The 19,705-nt window shown below is 42.9% G+C and overlaps 1 protein-coding gene across 2 annotated transcripts in view; it reads left to right on the top strand.

Annotated features, from left to right (window-relative positions):
* arhgef40 (Rho guanine nucleotide exchange factor (GEF) 40) overlaps positions 1–19,705 on the top strand; it is a 49,274-nt gene that overhangs the window by 17,847 nt on the left and 11,722 nt on the right. For both annotated transcript variants that reach the window (XM_085265543.1, XM_085265535.1), the window contains exons 5-22: positions 272–1,412; positions 1,621–1,859; positions 1,952–2,125; positions 3,469–3,583; positions 4,213–4,306; positions 4,423–4,509; positions 5,547–5,663; positions 7,269–7,367; positions 7,496–7,647; positions 8,988–9,126; positions 9,282–9,401; positions 11,596–11,787; positions 11,915–12,436; positions 12,562–12,944; positions 13,333–13,582; positions 13,804–13,893; positions 16,139–16,345; positions 19,338–19,517. In XM_085265543.1, coding sequence (XP_085121669.1) covers positions 272–1,412; positions 1,621–1,859; positions 1,952–2,125; positions 3,469–3,583; positions 4,213–4,306; positions 4,423–4,509; positions 5,547–5,663; positions 7,269–7,367; positions 7,496–7,647; positions 8,988–9,126; positions 9,282–9,401; positions 11,596–11,787; positions 11,915–12,436; positions 12,562–12,944; positions 13,333–13,582; positions 13,804–13,893; positions 16,139–16,345; positions 19,338–19,517 — 4,301 coding nt within the window. The remainder of the gene's footprint in view (positions 1–271; positions 1,413–1,620; positions 1,860–1,951; positions 2,126–3,468; positions 3,584–4,212; positions 4,307–4,422; positions 4,510–5,546; positions 5,664–7,268; positions 7,368–7,495; positions 7,648–8,987; positions 9,127–9,281; positions 9,402–11,595; positions 11,788–11,914; positions 12,437–12,561; positions 12,945–13,332; positions 13,583–13,803; positions 13,894–16,138; positions 16,346–19,337; positions 19,518–19,705) is intronic.

Here is a 19,705-nt window from a genome sequence, read left to right as displayed (position 1 = left end):
GACCGTTAGAAAAGATCATTGGGGAACTGAAGATTGGGTAATACAGGTGGGTTGCTTGAAGAATCATATTTTTTACCAGGTGGAAGGACAGAAAGACGGGGGCTATGTATATAAGGGTGATGATGGCAGATGGGGAGAACGTAACAGCAGAGCTAAAGAAATGTAACAAAGCTCATTTTAGTCAAGTCAAGCTGATGTTGGTGTTTTCTTATTTTTTAAATTACCCTGTACTTTTTCTTCATAAATGCATTCCTTTCTCTTCTTTACAAAGTTGGAGGAGGACTTGACACCTGTCTGGTCAGTACATGCGATGGTGTGGTTAGACTTCCATGGAAGGAGGTAGTCTACCCAAAATTTATCCACGACCCCTCTGAAGAGTTGGGCCTAATGTCCAACCGTCTGCCTAGCGAGGGGGGTAGCAGCCTCGGAGGCTGGGGTGGCTCATCCTCTGGGGAATTAGACTCCTGGTCCTGGGATGAAGAAGAAGATGAGGATTTGCAACCGGATGGCTTGGACTCTGACTGTGTGCTTCCTCGACGAAGGCGCAGTGAAGACGGCCTTGGGCGGACATCGAGACAACCTCAGCTCGATGGGGATTATGTCGAGCTTTTGGAACCCAGGGGGGGTCCTGATGGAGGAGTCGATCCAAGGCAGCGGTACCAAGAGATGCATGGAATCTGTAAGACCAAGACTCTACCTCTTTGCAGGAGAGGAAAGGCTATCAAGGTTCGCAGAGGAAAAGCATGGGGATATGGGCGAACGGAAAGGTCAGGAAGCTTTCGGGCTATTCTTGGCATCAAAGGAGACGCTGTGGCTGCCAAGGGTGAAGCATTACCGCCACTGCCTGTGCCAGGAGTTGCCGAGCCTGGCCGAGGGAGGCGGTCTTACTCCTCCTCAGTCCATGACTCTGATGAAGGAGATAAAACAAACAGAGACTCTGAAGGCCTGGAAAGCCGCCGCCTTTGTTTTGATGGCCCATTCAAGGAAAGGAGACCTGGAGTGGGCAAGGAGAGAGATAGCAATGGTCACACACAGCTATGTAAAGATGACCACAAAAGTAAAGAATCCAAGAGCAACAACAGCTTGGACACAGGTGAAATCCATGAGTCAACAAACCACAAAGATGGACACGTTGTAGAGGGCCACTCTGATCACGGATCACATTCGGACTCTGTTTTTGAGGATGCTGATAAACCACTGAGCGGAGACAGTGAGGCTAATACCCCAACATCAGATGCACCACAGAGACCATTCGCTGCTGTTTCAAAAAGTGGTGAAATTACAAACACTGGGTCTAAAAAGAAGAGTTTGTCAAACCAAAAATCCATGGATGAAAAGGATGAAGGAAAAGTGGAGGACAGAGTATGCCCCAGAGGAAAAGAGGTTAAAACGGCAGGATTCAGAGCACCAAGGTACTGAAATATCGTACTCTTTCATCTTATTTGTGTTCTTTTTTGACACTTCTTTATTAAAACACAACTTGATAACACTTAGCTGCAACCTTATGGACACAGAAAGGCCTCAAAAACGCAATGTGGCATGACCGTGACACATGCCTGTAAGTGCAGCTATTAATTTTATGGTGTGCCTCATTAAGATTTTCCTCTGCTTTGTGTTTAGGAGGAAAAGGAAGGGAAAGGGGGCCAAAGGGAAAGCTAAATCTGGGGGTCGTGTAAAGGAGAAGGCCTTGAAAATGCAGGTTAAAACTCCTCAACCAAGCCCAGCCACCTGCACTGCTTCAACAAAACTGCCGACTGCCAAGGAGAGCCAAACAGAGGAAGCAGAGCAGGCTGACCAAACTGAAGGTGCTTCTGCTGCAGATAGCGAGGCGACAGACAACACAGTAAAAAGCAGCGCAGGTCTGAAGAAAACCGTGTTTGTGCACGAACATTTGGTCATGTGTGCTTAACTGTCCTCAGACTGTTTTGTATATTTTTCTGTCCCTTCACAGAAGCTGAATCATCTCTGCCTGTGTGTAACGGACAGTCGGGCACATCTTTTTTTAACCACTCTAATGAGGAGGCTGCGTCACCTGACAAACAGAATGGTGATGCTTCAAAAGAGCCCGCCCTGCTGAGGGAACTGGACGCAGACCTTCTCCAGTCAGGGAAGCTCAAGTTGACAGGCAAGCTTCTTTAGGGCCTTCTGCATAATCAGCTTAGAACATTTTAACAAGGTCCTGTTTAGATATGTGCACTGGACATTTCTAGGGCTTATTTGACAGAGCTGCATATATAAATGCAAATGGCAATTTAAGCAAGAACATATAACCAACAGCCTTTAACACACAGATGTCTAAGTCATCATTGGTGATTACCACAACATCAACTCTAAGTTTTGGGGAAAAACAAAAAGGACTATTTGACAGTTTTGATGCATGTCTGTTAGAATATTTATGTCCAATGGCACTGATTAGTGCCAATGTGAGAACACTGCAGGCTGGTGTATTCCCAGTAAATGGTCTGCTGTTAGCTGTCTGTACACTCCACCCAGGCAGCCCCCAAAACCAGAAGTATTTCCAGTAATCAGATGATTCCTGAGCTAAAAATCTACTTTTACACTTATCAGAAAAGTCAGCTTTGGACCATGTCCTTCCTGGGTTTTCCCACATTATCTGGGTGTTATTTGTGAAATTGCTTCAGTGAAGCCTTTCTAATTACTTTTGTAAAGTAGTAACTTTTTTCTTTTTTGTTGCCTTTCTAGTCTGCATAGCTGGCTTGTATCTTTACCAAGTATCAAAAGAAATATTTTATTTTTTTATGGTACTGAAACAAAACCTGCTTTATTTCCAAAGTTCACATCATGGTGATCCTAAGTAATTCAATTCAATTCAGTTTTATTTATACAGCGCCAAATCACGACAACAGTTGCATCAAGGCGCTTTATATTGTACAGTAGATCGTACAATAATAGATACAGAGAAAAAGCCAACAATCATGTGATTGAGCAAGCACTTTGGTGACAGTGGGAGGTAAAAACTCCCTTTTAACAGGAAGAAACCTCCGGCAGAACCAGGCTCAGGGAGGGGCGGGGCCATCTGCTGCGACCGGTTGGGGTGAGAGAAGGAAGACAGGATAAAGACATGCTGTGGAAGAGAGACAGAGATTAATAACAAGTATGATTCAGTGCAGAGAGGTCTTTTAACACATAGTGAGTGAGAAAGGTGAAAAAGAAATACTCAATGGATCATGGGAATCCCCCAACATATACCTACTATACCTATTGCAGCATAACTAAGGGAGGATTCAGGGTCACCTGATCCAGCCCTAACTATATGCTTTAGCAAAAAGGAAAGTTTGAGGTCTAATCTTAAAAGTAGAGATAGTGTCTTTAGTAGATATCAATAACACCAACAAGCTTACAGCACAGAGAAAAACCAAATGGATTTGTATGCTTGTAGCCTCGGTGAATTAGTTTGTCCTCTTGGCTTCCCCACTCGATGCTTAACCTGATGCATATTGACCACAGGTACAGTGGACAGGCTGGGGCGTGTTCTGGTTTTCACAGAGGCCGACGCATCAGAAGTGGGTTTCTCTGGGGAGGAGATGGCCCGCGTCTTGGCCTGTTACCACACAATCACGCGGTAAGTGCGTGTTCCTCCTTTGATTGTTTATTTTAGTCGTCCGTTGTCACCAGAGATTTATGGCTTTTAAATACAGGGGGATATTGCCAATAAATGTAGCCTTCGGCTCTCTGATTCCCCCGATTCTCTGAATGTATGTTTAAAAATCTTTAACTGGCTTTTTTTGTTCACATTTTTATATTTAGGCTTGTGTGGTTTGTTTCCTGTTATACCACCGAGACCGAGCCTGTTTAACGAAAAGCGCCTCATAATTATGTTCGACTCGACTCGCTTCTTGACTTTTCCAATTACAACATAAGGTGGTGTGAGGGAAACACAGAGTGTGCCAGAAAACGGAGGACAAACATAACAAACTGACTCAATGTCAGCTTCACAAACACATCTGAGCTTGCCAGTTTACCTGGCACAATAACTGCTACTACTTGTGGCAAGTCAGAACCAAAGCTTCTCAACGGCTTTGGGTAGAAATGATGTGATTCTATGCAAATGACCAAAAAACTCTTGTTTAAGAACAAATGTTTGTTTCAACTTCATCGTTTGGTGAAAATACCTAAATAAAAATGGCTATTACACTGGTTTAAAGCTAAACACTTATTTTTAACATCTCTCTCTTCATCCACCCTCAACAGGCCTGCAGCCAAAGAAAAGGGTTTAACAGTGTTAATGGACAGCAGGCGCGCCCCACCCTCCGCTCTCTTGTTCTCTGCTCTTAAATTGTTCCAGGTGAGACAGCACAAGGACGCTGGTTAACTGGAAGTGCTAAATGTTTGCATGCACGCTTTAATTAGGCTGCAGATGTGATAGTAGCTCGAGCACATGTGTTTTTGTGTTCGTGCCAGGGGTCGGTCCCCGGTGGTCTTGGATCCCTTCTGGTGTTGGTGGAAGAGCAGCAGGAGTCCCCTTCTCATTCCCTGGAAGGAGCAGAGGTGACCTCATGCACATCACATGTTTAGACTGTATTACTAAGCTCCTCATGGTTAAGTCGGTTATACTTCTTTTACTTGCAGATCTGTAAAATGAATAAATGTGAAGTTATGAAAGCATGTCAAAAGCTCAGTGATAAATAGCACGAGAAAACATTAGCAGAAAGCAAGTTCCTGTAATTCTATTGCCTATTATAATGTCAACAGGAAAAAGTGTTCATATAGGAAATGCAAATTGCGCGAGAGGAAATAACGTTCCATAAATTGTCCCTGTTCCTTGTTGCAATGCGATCAGTGTCAGAAGTGCTTAAGCTGGAGTGCACATTCACATTGAGCTTGAATCTATTAAACCCAATTTCCATACGTTTGGAACATCTACTGCTTTCAGATAACTCGGTTTTACCGCTAATTCAGCATATTGCTTTGCACCGATCAGCAGAAATCTTTCTTGCGCACAGGCACGGGAGGATCGGTCATGCCACGTGGTTTGTGTTTCAAGCAGGCAGTGTTCAAACTTTGGATGTCGACGACAAACACTTCCAAGAAGATGTGAACGCTGTAGTTAAATTACAACGTCAGCACCATGTTGAATTTCAGTAACCAGTTGTGTACCTGCTCAGAAAGTAAAAAATAAATCATAATACAAGTTAGTTTTTTTTTATTCTCTCCCATTCTCAGAACCTCTAGCCATAATTGCCATTTAATAGAATCGCAAATAACAAAGAGGTCAGCATTATTCTCTCACTCAAAGTGGCCACATGCCCTGATAATATGGTTTAAACAGGTGATTTTTGAAAACTTATGATTGGCACAGCAGGTTTGTTGATGTTTTTAAACTCTTGGAGCTTTTCACTTGGTGTGTACTCAGTAAACATTGCCAACACTAACACATTCAGATAAGAGTTTATATGTTCCAGGCTTCAGTGTGATTTAATTTATTTCTTTTTTGGTCTAATTTCCTTAAAAGCTTTTATTCTTCTCAAACATACAATAAGAAAGTCACTTCCTCTGCCCCTTACTGTTTCTCCTCTCCTGTGCAGGTCCACACAGTGCGAGGAACGAGTGTCCTTCAGCAGTATGTAGACAAACAACAGCTGCCCAAAGAAGTAGACGGGGACTTTATCCACTGCCACGCGGACTGGCTGGCCTTCAGACTGGTGAGGAGCTCTGTTTTGTCTGTTCGATTATGCAAACATGAAAAAGCATCCTTGAACTTTTCACATTTGATTCTCCACTATAGCATTTGTGTTTTCAGTGGTTCATCCACAGAGTGGAGGTATGACGAAGTTCAGACTTCAGTGTAAACAGGAACATTAATCAGTCAGCTGCAGTCTTCAAAGTGACTTTGGTGTATCAGGGCAGCAATAAAAACAATTAGAGTCTGCTATTAGTTTGTGATTGAATCAGGTCAAAATGGCAATTGAATGCAATTTGTTTGTGATAATACGGTCATTAACTCATGAATCAGTGAAAATTTCAAACCTGTCGCCATCTCGATGAACAGAAATTCACACTAACGGCTTGTATTCAGAGTCTATCCAGAAACTCAGAGATCTGAAACAGAAATTCATAAATTCCTCCACAAATCATGATGTAGTTGCTGCAGAGTGGCAATTTAACAGCTACTTGACATAAGAGCTGGAAAACCTTTCTTTTAAACAGGAATATAACCAGAATACAGCTAACCAAATCCATTTTGCAAAGAGACACGTCACAGAAAACTTGCACCTTGATTGCAAAACCTTCACCGATCCATCTGATAGTGGTTGTTTGGAGACATGTTTCCTCCTATATGTGACCCATGCCATCTCCTTGTAATCAAAAGCTGTCGCCCAGAGATTGTGGGTGTTGTATGCTCAGCCTCCTGGAGACTAGTTAGTTGCCACAATGACTTATAATCCAAAACATTTAAGCTATCACTGGGCAGCCACAGATTTTCTCTAGTCACAAGAGGGTTGCTGTCCTATTTTTACTCCCGTGTGCATCAGCGTGTGTACATCAGGGATGTCAAAGTCATTTTTCACATACAGCTCACTTTGATCTTAAGCTGTCGGACCACTGACCTAACCCTAACCCTTTCTGTCAGGAAATAATGAAATTTCGATAGCATGTCTCGTTTTTTTTTCACATTATTAAAACATGCTGCCTTAGTAAATGAAAAAAATGTGTCGGCACGACTGTTTGAGGTTTTGTTCTGTAATTATAAAACGGAAAGTTTCTGTTAATTCACAGGAAATGCCATTTTTGTATGTAGCTGAGGAATTTTCTAAAGCAAAAAGTCCTTAGTGTATTTTTATTGTTATTATTTTTAAACTTCTTACAGACAGCTTGGAATGAACAAGCTCAAGTAACCCACTCAAAGTCCGGAGTTCTTGTAGCTCGTAACTTGTTTCGAGTTTTGGGTACCTCCAGTGTAAAATATGACCTCTGACAGTTGAGGGAGTATTGTGGGAGAAAGAACATCTAGGAGGGAGGGAGGCGAAATAAAAGGATGTTGGCTGGGAAAGAGTGGTCGTCTGCTGGTGGTCGATTATTCCAGACAGGCATGATGAACTAGGTGAAGAAAAAACACAGCCCGTAAGAATCTCAAGGACCCTTAATGGCTTTCCCCCCACAGTTTATGTTGCTTTATCTAAACAGTTGAAAACATTTTCCTATCCTCTGGACTTTTTCTGACCTCTCCTGTGGATTACAAAAAAGGTGGAATGAAAGAGAGATTTCATGTGTTTGTGTGGATTTCTACTTCTTTTTGTCCTGTTTAGAGTCTGGAGAGTCTGACAGAGCGCTGTGAGAGCGCCCTCTCACTGCTTGGAGAAGCACTGCAGTCTATGGACGCTGAGCCAATGCCAGACAACATAAAGGTCCATAACTTTAACATGATGCTCATTCTACTCGTTGTGTGCGCTCAGATATATTTGTGTTTTAGTAACTTACCAGTCTCTATAAAAACACACACAAAAGGTACAATACACATGCTTATCTTTTTCAGGCTGTTCCTCTGAGCATTGACAAACACAGGCAGCTCATGGCCAGCGTCCTGGCCGACCAACGGTTAACTGAGCTGCAGCAGAAGGGCGGGGCCTGGCTTGCTGGATTGACAAATAGAGCATCTGGACTGGCACAAAAGTCACCAGACTGCAGGTACCAGACACCTAATTCATCCAGTATTTGTAGGACTACTGAATTTTTATTTTATGGATTATACTTTTTTCTTTCTTTTTTTTTTTTTTTTTAAATCAAGTAACAAAATCCAATGAAAATATTGGGGCCAAAAACCCTGGAAAACGAACACTCCCGGTTATTTAGTGCTAATCAGCATATGCTAACACGCTAAACCACGATTTTATAGTGATTTTTAGCCATCTGTCAGTGTTAGCACCATCATGCTGAACATGATTTGGCTCCACCATTGATTGGCCACACCTTCTCTGAGCTCTGCCAGCAGTGTTAGTTCAATGCCTTGTCATCTTACAGAAACTATTGGATTTGCATATAAACTGAAGCCTCATTTTCCTATTCTTTGCTGACAGGACAAACACCCAAGCCTTCCGCCTTCCTATCAGCTCATTAGTAGTCTGGCTACTTTCCACTGACCTCTGACATCAACAAGACGTTTTCTTGCAGAGTTTAATTCTCTATAAAATCTTAGAGCTGTTTGTGTGGGGGAAATCCCAGTATATCATTAGTTTCTGACACTCTCAGACCAGTCCGTCTGGCATTAACAACCATGCCATGTTCACTAAAATCAGCCTTTTTCCTAAGTTTGAACTTCGTTGGGTTCCTGCCATGTGATTGGCTGATTAAATTATCGTTTTAATGGGTAGCTGAGCACACATATGTAACAAAGTAGCTGGTGACCTTCCACCCGAGTGTCGTGCCACCCCAAAGTTGTGCTTGGAGCCTATTGCCACACTTTACCAACAATGAACTGAAAGCTATTTCCTTCTAACATCCAGTAGCTGTACTGTGGGCATTTTATGCATTCCTGAGTTATTTTTTAATACAACCTAACAACCCACAATGTTATGATTCTGAAAAGATGCTTTAATATACATTAAGCACAGGACTTGAAGACTATATTTTAAATCTTCTTCTCTTTTCCTTTCCCATGCTTTTTACAATTTTGATTGAAGGGTTATTTTTGTCAGGATGAGCTTTAGGTTAAAAATAATCTTCCTGACAAAAACAGAGTTGTTTGTTTTTGGCCATAAAATGAAAACCAGCTGGAGAAGAAAACACATCAAATAAAGGACAGAGCGATGCAGCTTGTTTGTGCATGACTGCAGCTTAGAGATGATCTGAAGACTGTTGTAGCTCTTCTGTTCTTACTGTGTAATGAGTTTTGGCTTAAGCTGTGCAATAATACAAGATGGGTTTTTTCTGTGCTGTACATGAGACGTTTTTTTATAATTAGATCATTTCTGTCAGCATGATTTTGAAGAATTTAAATGAAAACCAAAATTTCTTTCTTCTCCTCTCAGAGCTGCTCTTGCCGTAACTTCTAAACTTTATGACAGCGTGGACGATGCACTCCATCGGCTTGTCCGAGTGTCCAACCAAAGAGGTCGTGACCTGGAGGCGTTGGGGCGTCTGGCGGGGTTGGTGGACAAACTGGAAAAGGTATCTGAGGAAGATTTGCTTTACTTTAAAATAACCTACACTCTGTAATCTGCGTATTTCTTTTTTGCTTCATCATCTTCAGTTTTTCCACATCTTATGCGTAACAGAGCGCCTCATGTCCTCCACTCACCCAAACCTCCGCCTTTAATCCACAGTGCGATAAAGAGATTGAGCAGGTTCAGTCGCAGCTGGAGGACTACAAGGATCCTCCTCTCTCCCTCAGCAGACTCTCGCTCAAACAGCAGAGGTTCAAGACGTTCAAAGAAACGGCCAATGTGAGTAATGCAAAGATGAATGTGCTTTTTGTGTGAAAACATTTTCACATGTCATGTTAAAATATGCAGGTTCACTGGGCTCAGTGTTATGGAGCCAGTCTTAACCCTTTAAATTCCTGATTAAATAATTGCCAATTTTTTTTTTTTTTGGGGCGGGGGGGGGGGGGGGGGGGGGGGATAAAGGATGAAGTGTTTTTTGAATCTTCTGACAGCTAAAAAACAAAAATATGAAATTGCATATATGAGTCTTAATTGCATCGTATTTACCACATCTGGCATTTTTGGCGATTTATTGATTAAAAATCCGCTTTGTAATTTACTAATAACATTTTTCGGTGGGGGGGGGGAGATCACATGGATGCTGTAGAAGTCTCTAAAACTCACCAAAACTGTGTGTATCAAATGTAAAACACTAGGCGTTAAAGGGTTGACGCTAAATAAAAAACAACTATGCAACGTAGATTAGAAAATTTCCCTCTTTCACATCATCTTACAGTAGCAACACTGTTGCTGTGGCTGAGTAATTCATTCATTTGCATAACAGCGTCAGTCACTGATGGCGATGACTGAGACTCAGAAGGATTGACTCTGTGTGTGTGATCTGAATGAAATTCTTTGAAATTACATATAAATACAAGTTTATATTAGTGTTAGTAAGTTAGTGTGGATAGGTTAATTGGAAACTCTAAATCGCCCATAGGTTTTCATTTGAAAAAGCACCGTGTTCTCTCCATGTTGGCCTCCAGTCCACACTGAGACGCCGTTTTTGCTCAAGGAAAACGCAGCGTTTTGGAAATGCTCTTTCGTGTCGCAGTGTAGACAACAAAAACGGAGACTTTCTAAAACGATGACACATTTTAGTCATGTGATGCAGTCATGTGACCAATTAAACTAAGATAGCGGAGGGCATTATACAGCAGTTGTTTTGTTTGCGCTCAATTTTGACAGCCCTATTAAAGATGAATATCAGTCTGTACACGCTTCAGATAGCTTTTCTTCAAATTCTTTAATTCTCACTCGCTTTTGCAACTTTGTACTTTTGTGTTACTCACAGCAACAACTCCACCTCATTGTTAGTCCATTTAAAAACTCGGTGCTTTTCCTCAACATTTTGCTGCGACATTTCAGAGAGCCGGAAAGTAAAGAAACGGCAGACAGAAATGAGGCAGGTGGAATTGTCTTGCGCTTCACGCATGCGCAGTACTGGAACGTAAGCGTTTTCGTCCGTTTTTGACACGCAACTCTGTGAAAACGACTGAAAACGCTAGTGTGGACGTGGAGCGTTTTCAAATTTATCCTTGCTAGTGTGGACAGAGCTTAAGACAGCTGGGATAGGCTCTAGCCCACCCGCGACCCTGAAAAAGATAAACAGTAGAGAATGGATGGAGATCAGGTGTAAAATCAAAGGAGTTGTAAACACAGAGTTCCTGCAAACATTGTGGCTTTAAAATGGTTTTGGTAACAGGCTGTCTCTTTTCTCTAATGCTTACAGCGATGTCTAGCCCTGATCTCTTGACAGTACTTATGTGTTGGCAGCTGTGACTCATATAGACTTTGATTTAATTGGTCTTCTAAAGGTCATTTAGATTTCATTCATGATATTCACAAAACGGTGAAATATGACTGCCACACACCGTCTCATGTACCGCTAATACACTTATTACATCACAGTGTTTTGGTCCGACTGACCTTCTTCAAGTACAAAGGGAGTGTCCAGTTTTATCTGCATGTAAATGACTTTTGGTAAGTAAGCACACATCATGATAACAACATGGAGAATATTCACATACAGTTAAAGCGTCCGCCCTCAGAGCTTTTGCTTTCACTTTGTTTCTACAGTACATGTAAGCATCTTAACATCGCCCACAAAAAAAATCCCTTCTGTCACGTCAACTCTGGGATAAGAAATCTTATTAGTCGTACTTAAGACACATGTGTTACTGTGAATCACCCACTGTAGGGTTTGAGAAGTCAATAACTGAAACGATAAACTGTGAATAGATGTGCTTTAAGCCCACTGTGCCTTTCAGTGGCATATTTGTGTCATTCTCATGGAGACGAGCTAATGAAAAGTTTTCCCAGCATATTCCCAAGAGATGCAGTCAATATTTTTCCATCCACGATTTCCCAAGTGTGTCCTGTCAGTCTTCTACAGTAAATACTTCTTGACAGCCCATTTTCCTGCATTTTTCAGGAGCTACACAGTGAGACTCTGTCACTGCTCAGTGATTTGGAGGGCTGGTGTGAACTGGACTGGGCAGGCCTGAGCGACGTCCAGATCCGACTCCCTCCGGTCAGGGAGAAGCTCAGGGACATGTCCCACTGTCTGTCTGACTGCTGGACCACTCTGGACAACACACAGAGGTTGTTGTCCACTCTGACCGAGGTACGGCACAGGAAGACCTCTGCAGCACACACACAGGAAGTTATAAACATACAGTCATGGTTCCAAAGTGTTTTAATGCCGAGCGGAAGTCCTAATGACTTCCCTGACTTTCCTGTCTCTTGTGCAGGCCACCCAGTGGTGCGATGCAGTCTCCTCCACCTCCTCCTCTTCCTCTTCTTCCACCTGCCCTCTCGCCTCCCTCCCTCCAATACCCCCGTCCCGTTTCCAGGACGCACGCTCTTTAGCAATAGAGCTGGGTGGCGGGGCACTGCTGGATCTCTGGACTCAGACAGTTGAGCGATACCAGCGAACAGTAGCACAGGTCAAGCCCCGATTCCTCCAGTCTGACCGGACGCAAAATCAGGGACAGGGGAAAACCAAAACTCCCTCTGCCAGCAGCCTCTGGGACCTGATGGGCCCCGAGGGAGAGGGTGACTCCTGGGGGCTGGGAGCTGGCGGAGGGGAAGGCGGATTGCAGTCCTGGGGATCCCTGGCATCACTGTTCAGACCGCAGACCTGCTCCACACTGAAGATAGGAGAGGAGAAAGGGAATAAGAAAGAGGGAACGGCAGGAGGAAGTGGTGCGGGAGGAGGTGGGGCCGGGGGAGGGAAGTTTCTATCGAACCTTCTGAATCCTACAAAGAAGAGCGTGAGTTTGATTTCTATTTTATGGTAATGTTTTCTGTTCTATGATCTGAGGTGTGTTACAGGACTGTACTGTTGTAACTGAAGTGTGTCACAGTCACACCAATGACCAGTTCAATTCCCTTACAGCCCACAGAGGCTCCACTTCCCTTCAAGCCACCTCGGAAGCGTCACCCAAGCTTTGACCTCCAGGCTCTCCTGGCCCCCCGTCGAGGTACAGCCACCCCCAAACCCGCTGAGTCGCCGGTGGCTGGGGCGAGCCGTAACTCCCCCATGTCCTGGCTGGGACGACGGGCTTTGGCCGACCCAGTCATTACTACTAGCATGGCTGCAGCTATTCCAGGATGGAGCGGTGGTGGTGGTGGTAGTAGTGGCGGAGGAGTGTTGATCCGAGGAGTGGAGGTCAGCAGCAAGGAGGTGGTGGATCACACGGGGTCACCGCGCCAGCATGTACTGCTGGGGAGGACAGACAGGGAGACGGGGACGGATAGGGCCGGTTCAACCGCACAGAGGTGTGTGTTGGCTTTCTTTGCTTTTTTTTTTTTTTTTTTTTGTCCTTTTTCCATGTACTCCACTTTCCTCGTAAGAAAATCAGTCAGAGATAGACATAATAAGTCGCAGCAAGAATGGAACAGGCTGAGATGAAAGAAAAAGCGATGCATAGTTTTAGGGATAATTTAAGTACAACTGAAGGCTCTTTCGCATTGATTTTATCAGTCAGGATGCAATCTTAGATAATTTTTTCATTACTGAGTCTTTGATCTCAATCCGTTGCTATCTTCGCTCTCGCTTCCCCTTACCTCCCACTTGTCCACTTGCTTCCATGTTTGTTTCTCCTTTAAGTGTATTCATGCACTGTTTCTTTCCTCCCCTCCCCACCCTTTGCCATCTCCACCACAGTAAGCTGTACCTGCTCTGGTGTAGGATGCTAAGTTCAGAGAGGCAGTACGTGACTGTGCTAAAGGGGGTAGAAGAGACGTACCTGCCCTTACTGGAGCTCTCAGACACCCCAGCTTCCATCAGGGGGAAGGCAGACTCGCTGTTTCCCAACTGGGCCAGCCTCACCACCTTTCACTCGCAGGACCTACTCCCAGCCATGGAGGGCGCTCTTGTGCAAAGCCTGTTGCAACAGGACTGCTTCAGTAAATTTGTAAGCTGCAAAATGCCAAGTGAAGCTGTATGACTGCATGCACTGCTCTTCAGTTTTACATAAACCTCTGAGGGGTTGTTTTATATGTTTGCATATAGAAAATGTCACAGATTAGTTAGAAGTCAGCATAATTTGCTTCAAAATATCCATTAAATCCCTCTCTGTGTAATTAATCTGATTAAAATCAATTAAAAACAACTTTCTCGCCTGTCACCACACAGCGGGACCAGTTTCTGCAGTATTCCCAGTACATCAGGACCAAACCAGACCTGGATTCTCCACTGGTCACACAAGCAGCCGACTTTTTCAAGGTAGGATTCATCGTGCCTCTTAAAAAAAGAAGTAAAATCCAGTCTTGTTCCTGCAGAGATTTTACTGAGAGAGTTGCGGTCTTAACTCTTATTCAACCAGTTCATCTCAGTAAACATGATTTCAAAGCGATAAAAGTGTCTCTTAACAATAAACCCTTTTTTTTTTCTTTTTTTTTTATTTGGTTATTTTCTTTTTTTAGAAAACTGGTTACACAATGTAAGAGCGTTGCTATGAGTCTTTTTTTTTTTTTTTTTTTTGAACACATCACAGGCTCAAGCCAATTAAAGCTGCTTTATTTGTTGGTGGCGGCAATTATGAACGAGCTGTATACAGTAAAGTTAATTACAAGTTTAATGCACACTAGAAAAGCCAATTAAAGGCGGATTACAGAGAAAGTCATTGGAGCTCCCGAGCTACAATTAACAAAAACTAATACATCGACAGCATCGTGAGATTATTATGAGGGCTATATACAGACAGATCAAAGAGCTCAAAACCTCTGAGGCGACGCTCAAACCCAGCATTTCTAACGAGTCGCCACCAGGAGGCAGCACGTGCTCAGGCCACACTGAGCAGCAGCAGCAGCTGTAAAGCAGCTTGATAACAGGGATATGGCTATCATGATGGCAGGGGACATTAAACTGGTGTTCATTTTGAATGATGATGGTGCTGATGATTGTTACTGCTGCGTAGCTGCTTCTTCAGGGTTACTGGGATCAGCGGATGAAAAGAAAATGGAAGAAACATTAAAGCAGCAGCTACGAGTTGGAACTTTCATACTTGCTGAGCAAAGCCATAGTTACCTTGATTACACGTGTCTAAAAAAAAAAAGAACCGTTTGCCAAAACATGCCAAATGATGTCACAATCATCCACAGAGAGTTGTGTTAACTGCGACTGTAACTATCTCAGAGGAGCGGCTCAGCCTGATGTAGCATGTTTGAGAGCTGATGGTAGCAAAGACTTCATGGCATGTGGTGGGCAGGCTGAGCGTGGACCAAAGGAGAGCCCATACACTTTTTTATTTAGACCCTGAGCGTTTTCTTTAAAGCAGCGAGATGCGAGGGCGCGTGTCTTTATAAGGGATCCAAATCAAAAAGTGATTCCTGCTGAGAACTGGTTACAACTTGTCCAATCCATCAGAGCCTCATGCCTCCAAGCTCAGCAGCTCAGATTTATTATGTTTTTCTGTCAGCTGCCTGTTAGAGAAAAGGTTATCAAATACTTTTCTATGCGCTGTTTAGACTTGGAGATGATAAAATAGTTGCAGTGGTGCTGAAAACTTGTGTAAGCTTTTATTTTTTTTCAACCAAAAATCAGAATTAGGAATCAATGAGGAAATCAATAAAGAACTGGATGTTTAATAATCATAGAGAGATCACTAAAATCATATCAATTGCCATCTCTAGACCAGCGAACTGGCAAATCTTCACTAGTTGCATGTGATTTATATATTATTAAGCTTATTGGGCTGAAGGGCGATGAGCTAAAAGTGTGCTTACATCCACGGTTCACAAGAATCACCGCTCATCCTGCAGCATCGCTCACAATTTAATCACACAGTGGACACAACGATCACCTAATGGGTCTTCGCCGAAAATGTGCTTGAGCTCAATGTCACCTTTGACGATTTTTTTTCTCAGGTGAATCTTGTGAAGTGTGATGGGCCACAAGCCGGATGAGCTGCTGTGTCATTGACGTTCCGGTTTATAGGCGTATCTGTTAGAATTAGAGGTGTAAGACACGAGCTGGCCTCTTTTACTGTCTCTTTATATCATCTGTTTTGACAAAGACCAAAAATCACTGTTGTTGTCCTTATTTTTGGGTGGGAAAATTCACATGTTCTAAAAAAGAAAACTTGTTCAGTGTCAGAAAACAAAAAAATGTCACTGATTTTCCACTAAGTAAAGTCAAAGTAAAAAAACGCAGACACCTTTCGGGCCATTTAGGTCAGGACATTGTCTGAAGCTGCCCTTTCTAAGATATAGGACATAACAGGAATCGGTTGCTTTAGATGAGTTCCGAAAATGCTCTGGTTGGAGGAGGTGGGGGTCCCGGCAGAGGGCACAAGGTAGGACATGTGACATCCATGGGCGAAGCTTCTGACTGTGTTTTAAGGTGAACACAACTTATAGTGAAGTGTGTAATAAAATACAGTGAACACAGCCCAGCTGAACATGATGGGGGAACACCAGCAGACTTGCTAACGTTACCTTTTTATTTGTCCTTCCCTCCCCTGTTTCAGTCAAAACTTCCCCAAGCCTCCCCCGTCTCCCCTCTGGCCTTCCCTCACTGTCTGCAGGCTCCCATTCAGAGGCTGGAGCAGTACTGCGAGGCGCTGGAGGAGCTGGGAGGCATAAACCCCGCCTCAGACTCCGCCCTCTCCATCCTGAGACACGCCCAGCGGCACGGCGAGGACCTCAGGGCCAGTGACCTCATCGTCGGATGCCCGGTGAGAATGCTTGTCCCAGTTTATGTCTCTGCAACTGTCAAGTCCCACTTTCTTTTCTTAGAGAGAAAGAAACTAAAATCTTGTTGAGGTCAGGCCAGTGGAAGTGACTTATTTCTCTTTTACCCCCAAATAAATCAAATAAATGTATTGGTGTTTATTTTCCACACAAACACTAGAAACACGGCTTACATTAGCCATGTTTCAAGAAGAACACATTAAAGAATTCATGGAGGCACATAAATAGAAGCTCATTTGCATTTTCTTACTACTACAAGATGTTAAGAGGTGTTGCTCATAAAAGGAAAAGCCCATTTATTGTGAACTACAGTCTGCGGCGTCTATTTATAGAAAGAATCAGGACAATGTGCGTGAATGTGTGAGCATCTAAACTCGCATACTATGACTGAATCCGTCAGCATTACTTTGGCTAAATGGAGATCTTCCATCTGGATATGCAGAGATCATAAGGTGTGGGAGCAGCAGCAGCATATCTGGTACAGAGCGGAGCGGGCATCAGTAACAACAGACATGACACTGATGAAGTCAAACACAGCATGAGGAGGAGGAATTGGGGTAGAGGTGGGCTGCAGCTTGCAGAGGCAGCTGCAACTCCAGGCAGGCTAAAGCAAATCAAACATTGCATTATGTATGAGATTTGTCAGTGTTAGGGGCCTGACCACTTTTTCCTTCAAGCCGATGATATTTATTTGCTAATACATTGATATTGGTCTGCAATGGTTGATAAATGACATTTTAAAAAGTGAAGAAGAAATCGGAGAAAGAGCCTACAAATGTGTTATGAGTGTTTGTGTTGCAGTTTTTCCATCTGTTCAATTCAATTTTATTTATATAACAGTTGCCAGAAGATGTTCTAAGGTAAAGAACAAGCACTTGGCAACAGTAAGAAGGAAAAACTCCTTTTTCTCAGGAAGAAACCTCTGGCAGAAGCAGGATCAGAGAGGGGCAGCCATCTGCTCCACCCAGAAGCCGATCTGGAGCTTTTGGGAATACCAAAAAAGAAACAAGTAGCTGATTCGAGCAGAACCGCCTCATTGTTTTTTGTGTTTTGTTTTTTTTTGCCTGATCATTTTTTTTTTATATTAGCCATTTACCAATATAGAGGGTACATGCTTTTAGGAGTATTGATTTTGCATAGTTTGTCCACTAGATGGCACTGTGCAACTTTCCCGTTAGGAGCACATGTTTGAAACACCAAAAACACAACAAGCTGCTGATGTGAGCAGAGTCGGACGTTTTTCTTCAGTGCGATGGTAGCTATTTTTAAATGTATCAGTATCGGCATTATAAAGACAAATAAGATTTCAAATTTTTAAAAAAGTAAGAAAGAGACGGGAAAAACACTCAATCTTTTTCTGAGGGCTGATGTTTCATAGTGTGTCCACCAGGGGGCACTCTGCATGTTTCCTGTTGGCAACAAGTTTGGAGAACTAAAAACAGAGTTTTAATATTAAATATTGAGCTACAAATAACACATGTCAGGGAAATCTGTTTAAGTTTAGAAATATGAAAGAAAAAAATATTAGCCGATGTATCAGAATATCAGATTTTTGAGTCATCGGATATTGGCAACATTATCTGTCTTAAAAATCCTTTGTGAGTCGGGGTCTAGTAAACCTAGAAGCTTATCAGCTGATGTGGTTTTCCACTGAGATCAGTTGTCATCATCTGATCTCAATCCAGACTGAGTTTAACCTGAATTATGAAGCTGAATCTTTCTTATTTCCTAGTCCTGAGAGCTGCAACAAGGACGTGGCAAGTGGGAGGAAAGACTGTGTTCTCCCACTGGGAATAAACAAAAACCGAAAGACTTATCAAAAGTCCAAAAACACTAACATCCCTGCGCCCTACACCACTGTACTCTGACACAGCTGTAATATTCAGTGGTAGTCGTGACAAATGTTTGACACACACACCTCTCATCTCTCTGCATTCTGAACGAGGGGAAAGATTACAGCAGCACAAACACTTGCGCTGAGCTACTTCAAAATTGCGCTGCAACACCTCTCCAAGTAAAAATGATTTTAAGTACAGCTGTGTGTGTGTTTGGGTGGGTGTAGATGTGGGTGTTCATAAAGTGTGTGAAGCATCACTTATATCATGACCCACTCATTTCTAGAGGTTTAAAAATAAGAATCTACTGTATGTCAGTGGCCGCTTGTAAAATTCCAGACCTTTTTAAATTCATTGTCCGCACGCTTTTGTTTCGTTTGCATTTGCCTTGTTTGTTGCTCTTTTGTGCTTTTGCATATCTAGCATTGACAATTATGTAATTTCTTTTTCGCCTATTATGAGTGTCTGTGTGCCTTTGACTTCCAACAGCATCTCAAAGTCGCAACCCTGTAATTGACATGAACAAAAAAGTCACTTTTTTTTTCTTTTTTTTTTATTATTACAAAAGATGTGATTCAGCTGGCCAATTAGAGCAAAGATCCAGCAGAACGAAGCATCCATGTGAAGAATATGTCACCATGCAAGGCACTGTAATAATAATGCTCCTTTGTCCTTCGCAGTTGAATAGAGAATAAAGCTTTTCAGTCTTTGTAGTCAAAGTGTCTCGCAACTCCAAACAGAAAATTAGAGTAGGTGCAGGAGGGAGGATTTGAGACTTTATAATACGACGACCATTTAATTTTTAACTCCTAGTTTTTGTTCTACAGATGAGCAGAATCAACAGAGTTTTTCTCCTCTGAGCGAGTGGGGGAAAAAATTGAATCTGTAAAAGTGAGAATATTTCGCTTTGTTAGCGTTTTATGGATTCTCAGATATAATGATGCTTATTTATTTTTATTTCTGTTTTCAAGATAATTAATGAACCAATTCAATCAAGATTGGAACCTGGCAAAGAGACAGGATTTTAAAGCTCAGGCCTGAATTTCCTCTTAAGATTGAAATGAAGATGGTATCTTTTGCTGAGGGTTGGTCCTGGGCCTAAGGCCAATATAAGTGTGTCCTAACGTGTGTGTGTTTTCAGATCCCTGTGACGGAGCGCGGCGAGCTGGTGCGGCAGGGTGAGCTGACGGTGAGCGGGGGAACTCGGAGGAAGCGGGCGGGCGTGAGGAACGTTTTCCTTTATCAACACGTCGTAATCTTCACTAAACACAAGAATCCCAGCCCGGGACGCACCGCCTACAGTTACAAACACAGCATCAAGGTGAACAGCTCTCTCACACACACACACACACACTTCTCCTTCACACCATCTCCAGCACTTTGTCTTATCTGTAAAATCTGCTTTCTGTCTAGATTCTGTTGAAAGCAAACTAAATTTGAGGTTTCTAAAGTTTTTTTGGGCGCTGCTTTATCTCCCCCCCTCTTTCCTCTATAAACTCTTTTTAACTC

The sequence above is a fragment of the Mchenga conophoros genome, linkage group LG3 (genome assembly GCF_057382185.1).
Source record: "Mchenga conophoros isolate Kocher_MC1m ecotype Shallow Benthic linkage group LG3, M_conophoros_male_GT1.1, whole genome shotgun sequence".
In the NCBI taxonomy this organism is placed as follows: domain Eukaryota; kingdom Metazoa; phylum Chordata; class Actinopteri; order Cichliformes; family Cichlidae; genus Mchenga; species Mchenga conophoros.
The sequence above is the reverse complement of the archived record's forward strand: the minus strand, read 5'-3'. Positions and strand labels throughout refer to the sequence as shown.